At 42.3% G+C, this 13,170-nt stretch overlaps 1 protein-coding gene across 4 annotated transcripts; it reads left to right on the top strand.

The window, feature by feature from the left end:
* LOC8077899 lies at positions 6,986-11,522 on the top strand. 4 transcript variants are annotated; one of them, XM_021446983.1, is made up of 3 exons: positions 6,986-7,758; positions 7,855-8,277; positions 9,379-9,932. In XM_021446983.1, the coding sequence occupies exons 1-3, from the start codon at positions 7,152-7,154 to the stop codon at positions 9,429-9,431; spliced, it is 1,083 nt and encodes a 360-aa protein (XP_021302658.1). In that variant the 5' UTR covers positions 6,986-7,151; the 3' UTR covers positions 9,432-9,932. The 4 variants fall into 4 exon arrangements, with proteins under 4 accessions (XP_021302658.1, XP_021302657.1, XP_002440971.1 ...); XM_021446982.1 differs by adding an exon at positions 10,845-11,522 and having other exon boundaries at positions 6,987-8,277; positions 9,379-9,470; XM_002440926.2 differs by adding an exon at positions 10,469-10,838 and having other exon boundaries at positions 6,988-8,277; positions 9,379-9,470.

Below are 13,170 nucleotides of genomic sequence, written 5' to 3'. Positions count from 1 at the left end.
TAGAAACAAAAGTCTCCATCTCGTCATATGGATGAAGATGCTGACGCCGAAGTTGTCGTCCTTATCTTCAACGGAGCCGCCATGGAGAAGCCGATTACACCTCTCTCCTTCACCGTCGTCGGAGAGGAGAAAGAGAAGATAAAACTCCAATACCAAAAAATTTGGTATGGAGAGACATTAACCCTAGACTCGATCTACTAAAGAAAAACTTATTAGAAACAATGGATCCCCACTCCTTTCAATCTCTGGCGAGGTACCGGAGGGAAAGGGAGGGGGACCAGCGGCGGTGGACGATGAGAGCTGCTGCGGCGGCGCTAAGACAGAAAACACTAACTATGAAAGGGTCAGCTCAAATGAATAGGTGTAAAGTGCTACAGTAGCTAAAACCAAATTGTTTTCCGTCGTCCATGGCTTATATAAACTAGCTTACTTTACATGTCACGGCTAAGAACCAAAGTATATAGGGCAGTATGATAAAACTGGTGTACATAAATCGAGGGGCAAACAAACATGGTCTAGGTAAATTTGTCTCGGTAGCTTATCCTTTGAGACCATCATTGATTGTAAATTCATCTGGTTCTAGAACTTTCTTCTAAACATATGCCAAAAGTTTTGCTTGTAAAATATTATTATTAGAAGAAAGAATTAGCCAAGTACTGGAGCTGGGTCCAAAAACCATACAATTAAATGGCAAAATTACCTACAAAGCCAGCGTAATTAAGTTGGTTAAATTAAATTTCTTGTGAAAAACCCCTATCGGAAGTGTAATACGATATTAGAAAATTGGGTGGGCGATGGGTTCACCCCATTGACGGTGAGCCCCTACCCTCGATGCATGGTGGACGCGCCTCCCGACGCATCTCTCAGCTCCTTCACGTTCGCGTATCGGTCAGCGGCTCAGCTAGGCTCTGAGTGCGTGGCCATGGCCAATACAGCCGGCGACGCAACAGACAGACATGGCGTTGCACATGGAGTTCTGCGGCGGCTTGCATTGTTGGCACAGCCGTAGAACGTACGCCACGAAGCTGCCGGTCTACGACCGCCTTGATGCCTTCGGCTTCTTTGGCCTGTACTACCTTGTGGGCGGCGGCGGCGGCACGACCATAGTGTCGAGTGATCTCATTCAACACATTCGTCCACAACCCACCGGCCGGCGTGTTCCACGCGTACTACTAGGCTAGAGGTCGACGTCGGACTACAGGGCCCTCTTGATCGTGCGAGCTGCCGACATTTACAACTACATTCAGCAGGAGCTCCCCGAAAGGCCAGCTAGGCCACGTCTCCCTAATCTCCTCAGCCGTTGGATTCCGCAATCAACGGTCCAGAATCAGCCCCATGTCATGTACAGTGCACGGTAAAAAAATCTCCCCCCCCCATCTTTTCCCCTCCCTCTCTCTTTCTCCCGACCTCTCCAGAAGTCCGGTGTTCTCTATCTCTCCCTTTCCCTCAAGTGACGGCGGCGGCGCACCAGGCGACGGCGCGACCTGCAGGTAGGGCGACGGCGCAGGTGAGGCCCGACAACCCCCTCCCTCTCCTCCATCCTCCGTGCTGCCTCGTCGTTGCGGCCTCCGGCCGTGACGCCAGCGCTCCTCCTGTGGGTGAAACCCTAGCTATCATGCCGGATGAGCCAAACCCTAAACTTGGGCATCCTGCCGCAGCGAGAGGGCAAAGCGCGGCGGCGGCCGACACGGTGGCGCCACCAGTGCGTGCTGCAGCAGGTTTTCCCCTTCTCCCTCTCTCAACGTGGCGTCCCTGGCCATGGGCGAGCTGGACGCTGGCCTCCTGCAGCCCGGCCAGATTAAGGTGCTCTCTCTCTCTTTTGCTCCCCCTCCAGTTCAGCTGCAAATCCATGGTTGAGAGGATATTTTTTTTCAGTCACGAATTAGATCTAGATGAGATCTTGGTCAGGTCTTGCTCCATTTCCGTCCATGAATCCAAGTGAGGCAACCTAAGATAAGGGAGGTGGAAGAAGGAAACGGCCTATTGCAAAAAAAGGTTTCCATTTTGTGATTGGAAGGTTAACCATTTATATTTACTTATGAGACACTAGGGAGTCTGCAAGGACTGCTTGTGTAGTGTTAGAAGAGAACTTCTAATCCGTATTTGTATTTACTTATGAGACACTAGGGAGTCTGCAAGGATCGCTTTTGTAGTGTTAGCTACATGCTCTGTTTGTTATGTAAAGTTGTAGGATTAGGTACTTTATCACATACGTGCTTTGCTTGTGTTATGTAAAATGCAAAATAGTAGTAATAATATAATTATGTTTCTGTTATCCTATATTTTGTACTAACTTTGTGAGGTCAATAGAGTTCTACAAAAAAAAAGGTCATAAGGATCAGTTGCTTATTAACACGCCCATCACCACTGCCGTTGGAAGAAGGTAGTAGGTAAGTCATACATGTCGTTCTTCATCCACTATGCAACTTTCTCATATATTTTATCTACTGTCTTTGAGTGCTAAAAGATGTCTTGGTTATATTGCTGATTTTTTAATTTCGTATTAGGTATGCGAATAATTAGATGAACAATATTTGGAATTATGCAGAGGTGTGTATACAAATATTAGCGGGTGTAGTTTTTGTCACTTGCATTATGCTAATTAGACTCTTGTGAATTCCACCCGCTTTTCAGATAATACATGAGCTTCTGTTCAGAGATTTCTCAAGACATATGGGTTCTTGGAGTGTGTTGTCCAGCATGATCTTCCTAGGATATCTCTAGAAAATAGGTTAGTTAGGACTTTGTTTAGGTCCCATCACCGAGTATAGGATTGCAGCTACCATGTTAATCCATGTGAAAGGTTTATACATAATGCTTATTACCTTGGTTGTCTCATGTGTTATTGAAGGTGCCTAATTCTTATTTAGTCTAGAATGATTTTCATCGCCTTGTTATCAGACTATCATGACTGAATGTCTTCAACTTGACTTGCCACACACCCTTCTTGATTGATCTCTATCACTACCTTTTTGTAGCTTGGCGCTAAAGTAGAATCGGGTTCCATTTCCATCCTTTGAAAATAGAATGGTCGTACAGGATTTCCCATTAGCAGAGTGATAATCCTCAAGCGAAAGGTGTGTGCTTCTCTCCATTAATCACATTTACATGTTGGTTCTAATTTTACTTCATGGATGATCTAATGTATGTGCCTAAGAATTCAGGCATTTAGGTGTGAAGGGCCATGTTCTTATGTACTTTTTTTTGCTCTGATGTCTATTCCTGCTCTCAGTTTCAGTTCAGATGGATGAACCTGAGGTTTATGATCTTAGCTGCCATTACTTTGGGATTAAGAAATGATATGCTTCTTTCAATTGCTTTTCATGTGATGCTAGCAGATCTAATTTAACCAGATCAGTCTATATCTGTTGCAGGAGTGCATGTGTGACGGCTAATGCTAAAATCATTTTTTTGCTCCTACCCTGTACTCCTGCAGGTAATGATCTTTCCATTAATTTGCGTTGTTTCCTGAACCATTATCCACTCATAGAATGATGATAGGCTTCAAATCATTTATTTGTTTATTTTATGGAAACATGAAAACATAAGTTTACAACTTATCAATTTGAACCAATTTGAACATGCCCATGTATAGAGGTAAAGTTGGCTATATCCACACTTACCTTTTATGTGAGATATGATGAATCCATTGGTAGTACCTGCATTTTACTAAAAAGAAGAGCAAGTAACTTTTAAAGTTCTAAACTATGCTGGACCACAGATTCTAGCATTTTGCTAGAAACATTTTGCTATTCGCCAATGTCATATCTGTACTATGTTGGAACACTCATTGTACTATTTTATTGCAAAGATTTTTCTTATTTATGCCAATGTTATTAGATGTGTGCTTCTTTAGCTATGCTAGCTTACATTCAATATGCAAAGCTAGCTCGTGCAATCACTGATGTAAGTTAGCCTCCTGCCATTTATGCTCCATAATGTGATACTGTGATATGAAATGTGCCTTATTAAATTATATAGCATTAAGGATAATTTACAAAGCATTTTTCCTATTGATACTATGATCATTTTCAGTGTATAACAACATTCCTTATGTGATACTATAGTGTGGAATGTGCCTTATTATGTGATACAGCTTGGAATGCTACGCAGAAACTATGAGGCTCTGTAAATGAATGTCTCATTTTCTTCTATTTTTTACTTTGTTTTTGGTAGTTCAACTTATTAATTGATGTGCCCCTGCTACGCAGATTGAAAAAATGAGTGCTACCAGGTCCTCTGCTAACCAAGATGTTGCCAATACATGTAAGCGATATATTTTGTAGCTACACTTCAAACTTTCTATACTGCATTGAAACTAATTTGTTCATCTATCATTTCTTTTGTTCTTTAGAGCCAGTCTTTTGAAAACAGAGATGATAGTGGAGGGTTTACCAGTGGTGGAGTAAACATCCTAAATGAAAGGTGACTGGTCAGCAGAGTTAGTGAATCATACCAGCCACAGCCAACTTACGTATGCAGCTTACTGCCTATTGTCTTGCAATTAAGATAATGGTGGCGTGACAGGATTAGTTGTAAACTGGTCGCACTGTACTTGGGACTACAACTTTTTTTAGGGAGGGACAGCAACTTTGATGCATTGGCATGAGAAATTCTCATTACCTTTTGAACTGCTACATGTCTGGAACCTTTGACACCGCTATATGTATGTACATGTAAATTTATATATTTCTCTAAACTACTTTGTAGTCTATACATAAAACATATATATCCTCGATCTATATTTACATTTGCAGTCCATATATCTTTACTTGCTGTGAGAACAATTACAGCAGCACATATAGTATATACCTATATACTGCATGATCTTTATCTCTATGTATATATATATATATATATATATACCTACTATTATTAATTAATTCCTCATATTATTCTTATGTGTGGTGTAGCGTAGAGACTTGCCTCTACAAACCTAAAATATGGGCACTTACGCGCGCAGGGGCGCGCGGTTTGTACTAGGGCCTTGTTTACTTCCTAAAAAATTTTACAAAATTTTTCAGATTCCCCATCACATCGAATCTTTAGACACATGCATGAAGTATTAAATATAGACAAAAATCAAAACTAATTACACAGTTTGGTCGAAATTGACAAGACGAATCTTTTGAGCCTAGTTAGTCCATGATTGGACAATATTTGTCAAATACAAACGAAAAAGCTACAGTGTCGACTTTGCAAAATATTTTGGAACTAAACAAGGCCTAGTACAGCACAAGCGCCGGAGCCCTGCAGTGCCACAGCGAGGACGAGGAGACTGTCGATCTGTGCAACGGCAACGGGCAGCAGGAAACTGTGCGGCGGAACGGAAGCGCGTGTCCATGGCGAAATCGGCATGCATCGTGGACTCAACGCGGACCCGAGCCGAGCCGATGTCCCACCGTTCACGCGAGGAGCCGAGAGATGTGTTAGGAGGAGCCACGCTTCCAGAACTTTTGATTCTTTCCTTAGCCACGCGTCCACCATCGAGTGCAGGGGCGCACCGGCCGAGGGATGCACCCGTCGCCCAGCGAATTTTTTTTCCACTCTTTCATTACAAGTTCAAATATGTGATGACTCGCTGCGGACATTCGGTTATAGAAATTCGGTTCTCGAAAAATAGGTACCGATCGGTTCCTTCCAAAAATCGCTACCGAGGAAATTCTCGGTTTCTGTATTTTCGGTTCGGTTCCGGTATTTACCGAAAAATACCGAATTGATCGCATAAACATATAATAGCAAGTTTAAAAGCTAATTTTGACATAATTTGGAAATAATTCTTAAAGAATAATAGTGTCAAACACATACATATACAAGTCCACACAATTATAAAATTATATGAGTATAGTACCTCATGTATAAAATATAATAGACTAAAATAATGCTATTAATAATATAACTACACTCAAACTCAGCATATTTCGGTAAATTCGGTTCCCCGAGGTAAAGTACCGAATTTACCTCGGTAAATTCGGTTCATGCAAATTAGGAACCGAACAAGGTACCGAAAAATTCGGTTTCGGTATTTTCGGTTCGGTTCTCGGTTCTCGGTATTTTGTGCCCAGGCTGAGTGATGACTTAACTAATTTCAAAGATCTCGCTCTTATGATGATTCTCATCATAGAGGTAGGATGACATAAGAGTGAGCATATATGAGTGAGGGTCTGTAAGTATAACGTGTTTTGTATAAGAGGAAAAAATGGTTGTGTGATATTTCTATGTATATTAACTTGTATAAAAAGATGGATCAAGTTGTAAATATGTATTATTTTAATATATGACTTAACCCGTAAGTGTTGATTCTAGTATTAAGTTGTCACTTACGTGTTTCATTTGTAACAATCTAAACCTTGTAATGATACAATCTCTGTGTAAATATGTAAAAACAAATGTGTAAGTTTTTCCTTTCTTACTTTGCCCTTACTTCCTTCGTTCAAGTTCCAAAATGAATACAAATTTTAGATTTAGGGTACAAGTTTATAGAAAAGAATATAATATTTATATTTTTAAATAGATTTAATATAAAAGTACATATCTATACCTATTTATAAAGAGAGAAAATTTCAGGCTGCCAATATTTTTTCTGCCTGCCCTGTCCGGCTTAATAAAAACAAATATTAATATCTTTAATAAATTTTATTTTATTTTATTTTATTTGATTCGTGGGTCAATACTTGACGCTTCAATTTCATCCGGCGTCTTAATTTTTTATTATTTAAAATATAAAAGTAGAAACTAGGTAGTATACCTGTATGTTGCTACGGGATATAAAAATTTTGTACTGCTAAAAACACACGGATCGTACGATAAAATAATAATACTATTAAATTAAATATTGAAATTAAAGTGATATTTAATCTAAAAAGAAAAATTTGTGAAATTAACAGTCCCGAAGAACGTGACGTCACATGCTCACAAACTCCTCATCGTAAGACATTTTCATGATGCGAAAAAAAAACAACAAAAAAAAACAATCTCATACGCTGTGGGCCTGTGGCAGTGTCGCTGACTGTCTCGCTGCGCAGGCGCAACCCGACATAACTACTCCTTCCTAACACTGCCGTCGACGCCGACGCGCCGGACTGCCGCTCGCCCTCCACCGCCCGGCCAGCTCAGGCCTCACGGAACGCCACAGAACAAGCGCAGTCCCGATGAGTGAGGGTGCCACCTCGCCGGCGCTGGAGCCGGAGGCGGCGCCTTTGCCGGACAACGACGACATCCATCGGGAGATCTTTCTCCGCCTCCCGCCGCTCCCCTCGTCGCTCCCCCGCGCCTCGCTCGTCTGCAAGCGCTGGCGCCGCATCCTCTCCGACCCCGCCTTCCTCCGCCGCTTCCGCGCCCACCACCGGGCGCCTCCCCTCCTCGGCTTCTTCGCCGACGAAGACGGCGACATCGACTTCGTGCCCACGCTGCGCCGGCCCGACCGCATCCCCGGCGCGCGCTTCTCCCTGCCGCGGCGGCGGCGCGGCGACGACTACTTGAGCTTCCTCGGCTGCCGCCACGGCCTCGCCCTCTTCGTTGACCGCGCGCGGTCTGAGGCCGTGGTGTGGAACCCCGTCACCGGCAGCCAGTGCCGCGTGCCTTTCCCACCGGATTTCAACAAAAGACACGTCTACTACAAAGGCGCCGTGCTGAGCTCCTCCGGCGACGGCCACGTGCACGGTGATTGCCGCTTGATCCCCTTCAAATTGGTATTGGTGCATCAGACTGACCTCCACGACACACTTGCGTCCGCGTGCCTATATGAATCGGAGTCTGGTAAATGGGGCAATATCACCTCAATAGCTATTCCATGGTCTCGTTTGCATCAGCCTTCTGTCCTAGTTGGAAACCGACTTTACTGGATACTTTTAGGTACCAGTGACATCCTTGAGTTTGATCTGGATGGCCAGAGTCTAGCCATAATTCAGAAGCCAGAGGACCCCCGTGTTACAAACAATTCAGGCATTCAGGCCCTGCGACTAGAAGGTAACAAGCTTGGCCTTGCAACTCTGTCAAAGCTGAGCATCCAGTTGTGGCAGAGAGAGACCAATTCAGATGCTGCTGGCACGTGGGTGCCATGGAAAACTATTGAACTAGATAAGCTCCTTTCATTAGATCGGTTAACAAGGATATGGACGGCAACGATTCTGGGGTTTGATGAGGATAGCAATGCTTTCTTTATTTGTACGAGCGTTGGCATCTACATGATCCATCTTGAGTCAACACGGTTCACGAAACTTTTCCAAGGCGATTCATTTACTGCCTATTATCCCTACACAAGTTTATATACTGCAGGTAAGCTTATCTTTATGTTGCACAAGTAATGAGATCCAACTTTTTTTGCTATATGGCAATTGAAATATCACTCATATGCTTAGGAGCTCACTAGCAGTTTGAACATATGCGATGTAATCTTTTCTCTTTCTCAAGTTAGTGAACTCATAATAAAGTAATTTGGTACAATTATTACTTTTGGACTACATGAACCTCGTAGAAAATTTAATTGTTGCCAGGCTATTGAAGTATGCAAAGGAGATTTAATTGTGCTCTCTTGAACTGCTGCTTTCAGCACCAGCTTCGAAATGTTACGAAATTTTTGACAATACTAGCACTTAAGTAAGTTCAGTGTCCTAAATAAGTAGTTTGATTGCCACACTTGGAAACTTAGGGGGTGTTTGGGACTGCTCCACAAACTGCACTGTGGAGCAGCTCCACAAAAACTGGAGTTTGTGGAGTACCTCTTTAGGTGCTCTCACAACTCCACCCTTTTTCCTCGAACTTAGTGCGTGGAGCTGAAGCCGTTTGGCTAAAAAACGTGGAGCGAAGCTGAAAAACGTGGAGCAGAGCAGTCCCAAACACCCCCTTAAAGCTTACTGTTTATTTCATTCATTACATTTCTGCAATGTATATTCATGATTTATCTGAGTGAAGTACATGAATTTTAGCTTGTGGAGTAATACTTCTGCAGGTGATGTCTTCACTTCTACTGGGTGGGTTAGATTAGAACTAAATAATGTTCTGATCTTCAGGGCAAGTTTTTACTTGATGTAACATGTTACATCTAAATGGTCATTCTCATTTGTTTTTCTGTCTGAAGTTTCTTAATTTGAACTTATTTAGTTGAAGTTCATTTGAAATGGCTAGAACTAAGTAGTTGTAGTTACCTTAATGTTTATCTGGCTAAACATGTCCCACATTAGGTAGATAATAAGTATAATTATTCAGAGTGATTTACTGTGTACAGTGTACTTGACATAGATGTGGTCCTCTTTCTTGCCCATTTCTAACCTTGTAATAAAAGCTAATAGGTTACATAATTTTAGCAAACCTTTTCTCTATTTTATCAATTTGGCTTTACTTATTTTTATTGGTTCATTGAATTTGTTTTTCTCATAGGCTTGGGCATTGATGATGGAGACGATAGAGCTGAAATGCTGAACAATACATGAGAATTGGCATGAATGTCCCAATATATCTTGTAAACTGAGGTGAGGTGTTTCTTGAACAGGTGATGTTAATTTATCTTTTGCTTTGTGTATGTTATTTTTCTTGTCAGCATATTAGCTGAATATATATTCCAAATGCTTAGAAAATCCATCACCTAATTCGCTCCCCTTTCTATTTTCTGGGGTGAATGTAATTTCTGAGTTGTATGGGGCTGTGTGTGGTGTGTGTGTTGTAGGGCTCTAGCCCCTTTCTTTCTTCTTAATATAACGAAGCGCAGCTCTCCTGTGTTTTCGAGAAAAAAAAATCCATCACCTAATTGTAGTTTAGATCAATATCTTTAGGTTGCAAACAGACTGCATTTTAATGTGTTTAGTAGTATAATTGTTCAGGCAGTTAGGGCCTTTAACCTAACAAGCTTATTTCTTATATTGGTGAAATAATACACAGCTCTCCTTTGTATCTGAGAAAAAGAAGTGTTCAGTAAACAAGTAATTTTGGTCGTTGTTTGGCCTTCAATGTGTGCAATTATTCCATAGTGCTTTCTTTTTCTGTTTTTTTCCAGTACTATGAGCACCCTATTAGGCCATGAGTAGGTTAATTCGCATTGCAACTTGTTTTAGTAACTGCGGCTTGCATATTAACTTATGTAATAGCAGTGCTGTAATTAAAACTTTTGTGGAAAACACGTCGCATGTAATGTTTGCAGTTGTACTGGTTTAGAGCAAAATGCTGCTTGTTGTTTCTCAGTTTATGATTATTTGAATTCGAATTAATTTCATTGGGAACTAGTGAAACACTCTTCTCCAGAGTACTTGTGGATAACTTTGTTTTCTGGGATGGCTGCGTAGTTTATGCATGGCCTTCATGACTAGGTTAGCAGTTATACTACTACTAATCTGCATAATTTTCTCATATGACAATAGGTTTAAGACTTAAGACTATTACTACTCTCTTACTGTTTGGGTTTTTCTAGTCACAAAAAAAACTGTTTGGGTTTTTCTTAGTTTTCATTGGTTCATTCGATTTGTTCTTCTTCCAGGCATGGAATTGGTGGTAGAGACTATATAACTGAAATGAAATGTAATGCAAACAACCATGAGATCCTTACCCCCATTAAATCGGTGACGTGTTGGTTGAACAATTGATGCAAATTTATCTTCTCCCACGTGTATATTGTGTTGCTTGTCAGCGTTTCTGCTGCATTGTTACCTATGTATCCATGATGCACTTACGTGTTCCATGGACAGAGTCATAGACCTTTTACCTGCTGGTTCTAGCAATTATCAAATTTGCTGAATCCATTAAATTTACATTTAGGGATGTATAATCAACGGAAACTGCTGCTCTATTTGGTAATTGCATTATTAGTTTTCAGTGATGACTGATTTTGTTCAATTCAATGGTGGTCTGCCCAGCTATCCAAATTTGATCAACTTTGGCAGCCTGTTCGTGCTTGTACCTGAAAATGTCAGGTTGTTCAATCTGGAGGTATAGAACTTGCTGATTCCAGATGGATGTTGTTCTGACAACGCTGATAGCACGCTTCTGTCTCCACTAGGTAGCCCTTTCTGGCAGGTGCTTCTTCCACCTTGCGCTAGGCTCGGGGGTATGGATAGGGACTTCTCAGGGTCTAGCTCCAAGCTTAGCTTAGCTGTGAGCTAGATTCTAGCAAACATGGAAGAGCAGAAGCATAAAAAAGACATGAATGCTAACAAAGAACAACTCGCTAGTCTATTTGCACATTTTGAGCATACATGTAGAAATGTAGTTCCAGACGTAATCTTTTTCTTGTTCGTTTGGCTGATAAGCCATAGCAGAAAGTATTGTTGGTTGATTTGTTGTGAGAGAAAAACATTGCCGAATGGCTAGCAAATTCGGCTGATAAGCTCTAGTTAACAGGCGATGGAGGAGGCTCAAGCGATGGCGCCTGTGCCAAATCACGCCCCCACCCTACTCCCACATGCCTCGTGTCTGTTCCCACGCGCCTTGCACTTGACTGGTGCCAGCGCCCGCGGCTAGAGTTCTGGCGAGTCCTTGCCGACGTTAGGTAAGTCTAGTGCCCTCTCACTCTTTCTTTTCTAAAATCTGGCGGGTATAGAAGGGATTTTAGGGGGGGGGGGGGCAAGCATGGCGATGGGGATTGTGGCCGAGCACCTTCGGGGCCTTGGCGGCTGGGCTAGGTGTAGGCAGGGGCATCACGGCTGTTTGTTGCCGGAGTTAGAGAAGAAAGCGGCAGCAAGAGAGGGGGGGGGGGGGGGGGGGGGAAGGCGGCCGCTGCAGGTGCGCTAGGGCTTCGCGGGCAGTGGGGGTGCTTTGGGAAGACAGAGACAAAGAGCAGCAGCTTGTTGTCGGGAGGAAGAAGAAGATGTGGATGAAGATTGTAGGGATCAGATTCTTTGCCTAAAAGAATCAAAATTTTCAGGGACCTAAAATAGTTTTCTTTTTTTCTAAACTGAATCAGAGATGATGGAATCTATTGGGCCCGTTAACAGGACTGTAGCTAGGGTCGCCATGGTAGTAGACAGGCCCCGCGATGTGGATCCTGTGGACGAAGGGCGTTGCCTCGTTTATTATTCTGTCATATTCTAGGCAGCAACAATTTAATCTGTGTTCCTATGATCTGATTTCCTGTGGTGAAACTGCATTCAAGTTCTGGTTCCTGTGTGAAGCGAGCCGTGTGTCATTTGACCCTCTTGAAAAACTACCACAGAAAAGAGTAGGTGTCGGAGATTCAGTGCCCACTCCAAGATCACCAAGATATAGTGTTTGTACCGACAATTCAGCATACCGAAAAATGATGCATGAGGATTGTAGTGCTCCCTTCACGCCACCTGCTTAGACATATGGTAAGCAAATCTCATCTGCATTGGCATTTAGCAGGAGAAAATAGTAAGCCAAAAATCATGTCTAGCTGTTATAGGCAAACCATTAATGACATTAGACTTTCAAACCATTGAGCATCTAGCATCCACCTCTAAGTAGGGATGAAAATGGTACGAATATTTTCCGACCGTATTCGAGACCGAATTCGTTTAGAGAGGTTGAGATCTGTCCGTATCTGAGTTCGAATGTTTAATATCCGATACCGTATCCGAATACTTAAATCATATATTTATGATGTCGACATCCAATCGTATTTTATCCGACATTATTGATATTATCCGTATTCGAATCTTCGATAAAAAATATGAAAACAAATATGATATTAGTGCGTATTCTATCTGTTTTTATCCCTATCTCTAAGTCAGGTATGCTACATGCAACCTGAGTCAACGAGAATCTTCGAAACAAGTTATCGTCCAGGATGCACACAAGAATTTGCCCTGCGGTTGAACCCTGGTGTTGAATGTAGAGGTGGGGATCTTTGTGAATGCTTACTATCTGATCAGGAACTGCACAAATGATTACTGTAGCGTTGTGCCAACGCCAGTACGCCGTTTCATCGAATAACATGGTGGTGCCTCTCGAGCTGCTACTACGCTGTGGCTTCTGTCAGTTCTCCTCGACACCGTTCCTCGCCTGCCCTGTGTCCCTCGTCAGCCCAAAGCTCGCGAGATCGTCGGATTGCTCGCCCTATGTAACGGCGAGGCCCCTCGAGATATATGGAGCATTAAATATAAATGAAAACAAAAACTAATTACACAGTTTGTCTATAAATCACTAGACGAATCTTTTAAGTCTAATTACTCCATGTTTGAATAATGTTTGTCAAATAAAAACGAAAGTGCTAGTGTCAAAATT

This window comes from Sorghum bicolor, chromosome 9, assembly GCF_000003195.3.
Source record: "Sorghum bicolor cultivar BTx623 chromosome 9, Sorghum_bicolor_NCBIv3, whole genome shotgun sequence".
Taxonomy (NCBI): domain Eukaryota; kingdom Viridiplantae; phylum Streptophyta; class Magnoliopsida; order Poales; family Poaceae; genus Sorghum; species Sorghum bicolor.
Note: the sequence above shows the minus strand (reverse complement) of the source record. Positions and strands in the feature narration are given on the sequence as shown.

What these genes read in the sequence shown, in the direction of transcription:
- LOC8077899 (XM_021446982.1), top strand. Translation starts at nt 7,152, where the DNA reads ATGAGTGAGGGTGCCACCTCGCCGGCGCTGGAGCCGGAGGCGGCGCCT. An exon ending in CACAAGTTTATATACTGCAG is followed by an intron (nt 8,278 to 9,378) that starts GTAAGCTTATCT and finishes TTTTTCTCATAG; the next exon opens with GCTTGGGCATTGATGATGGA.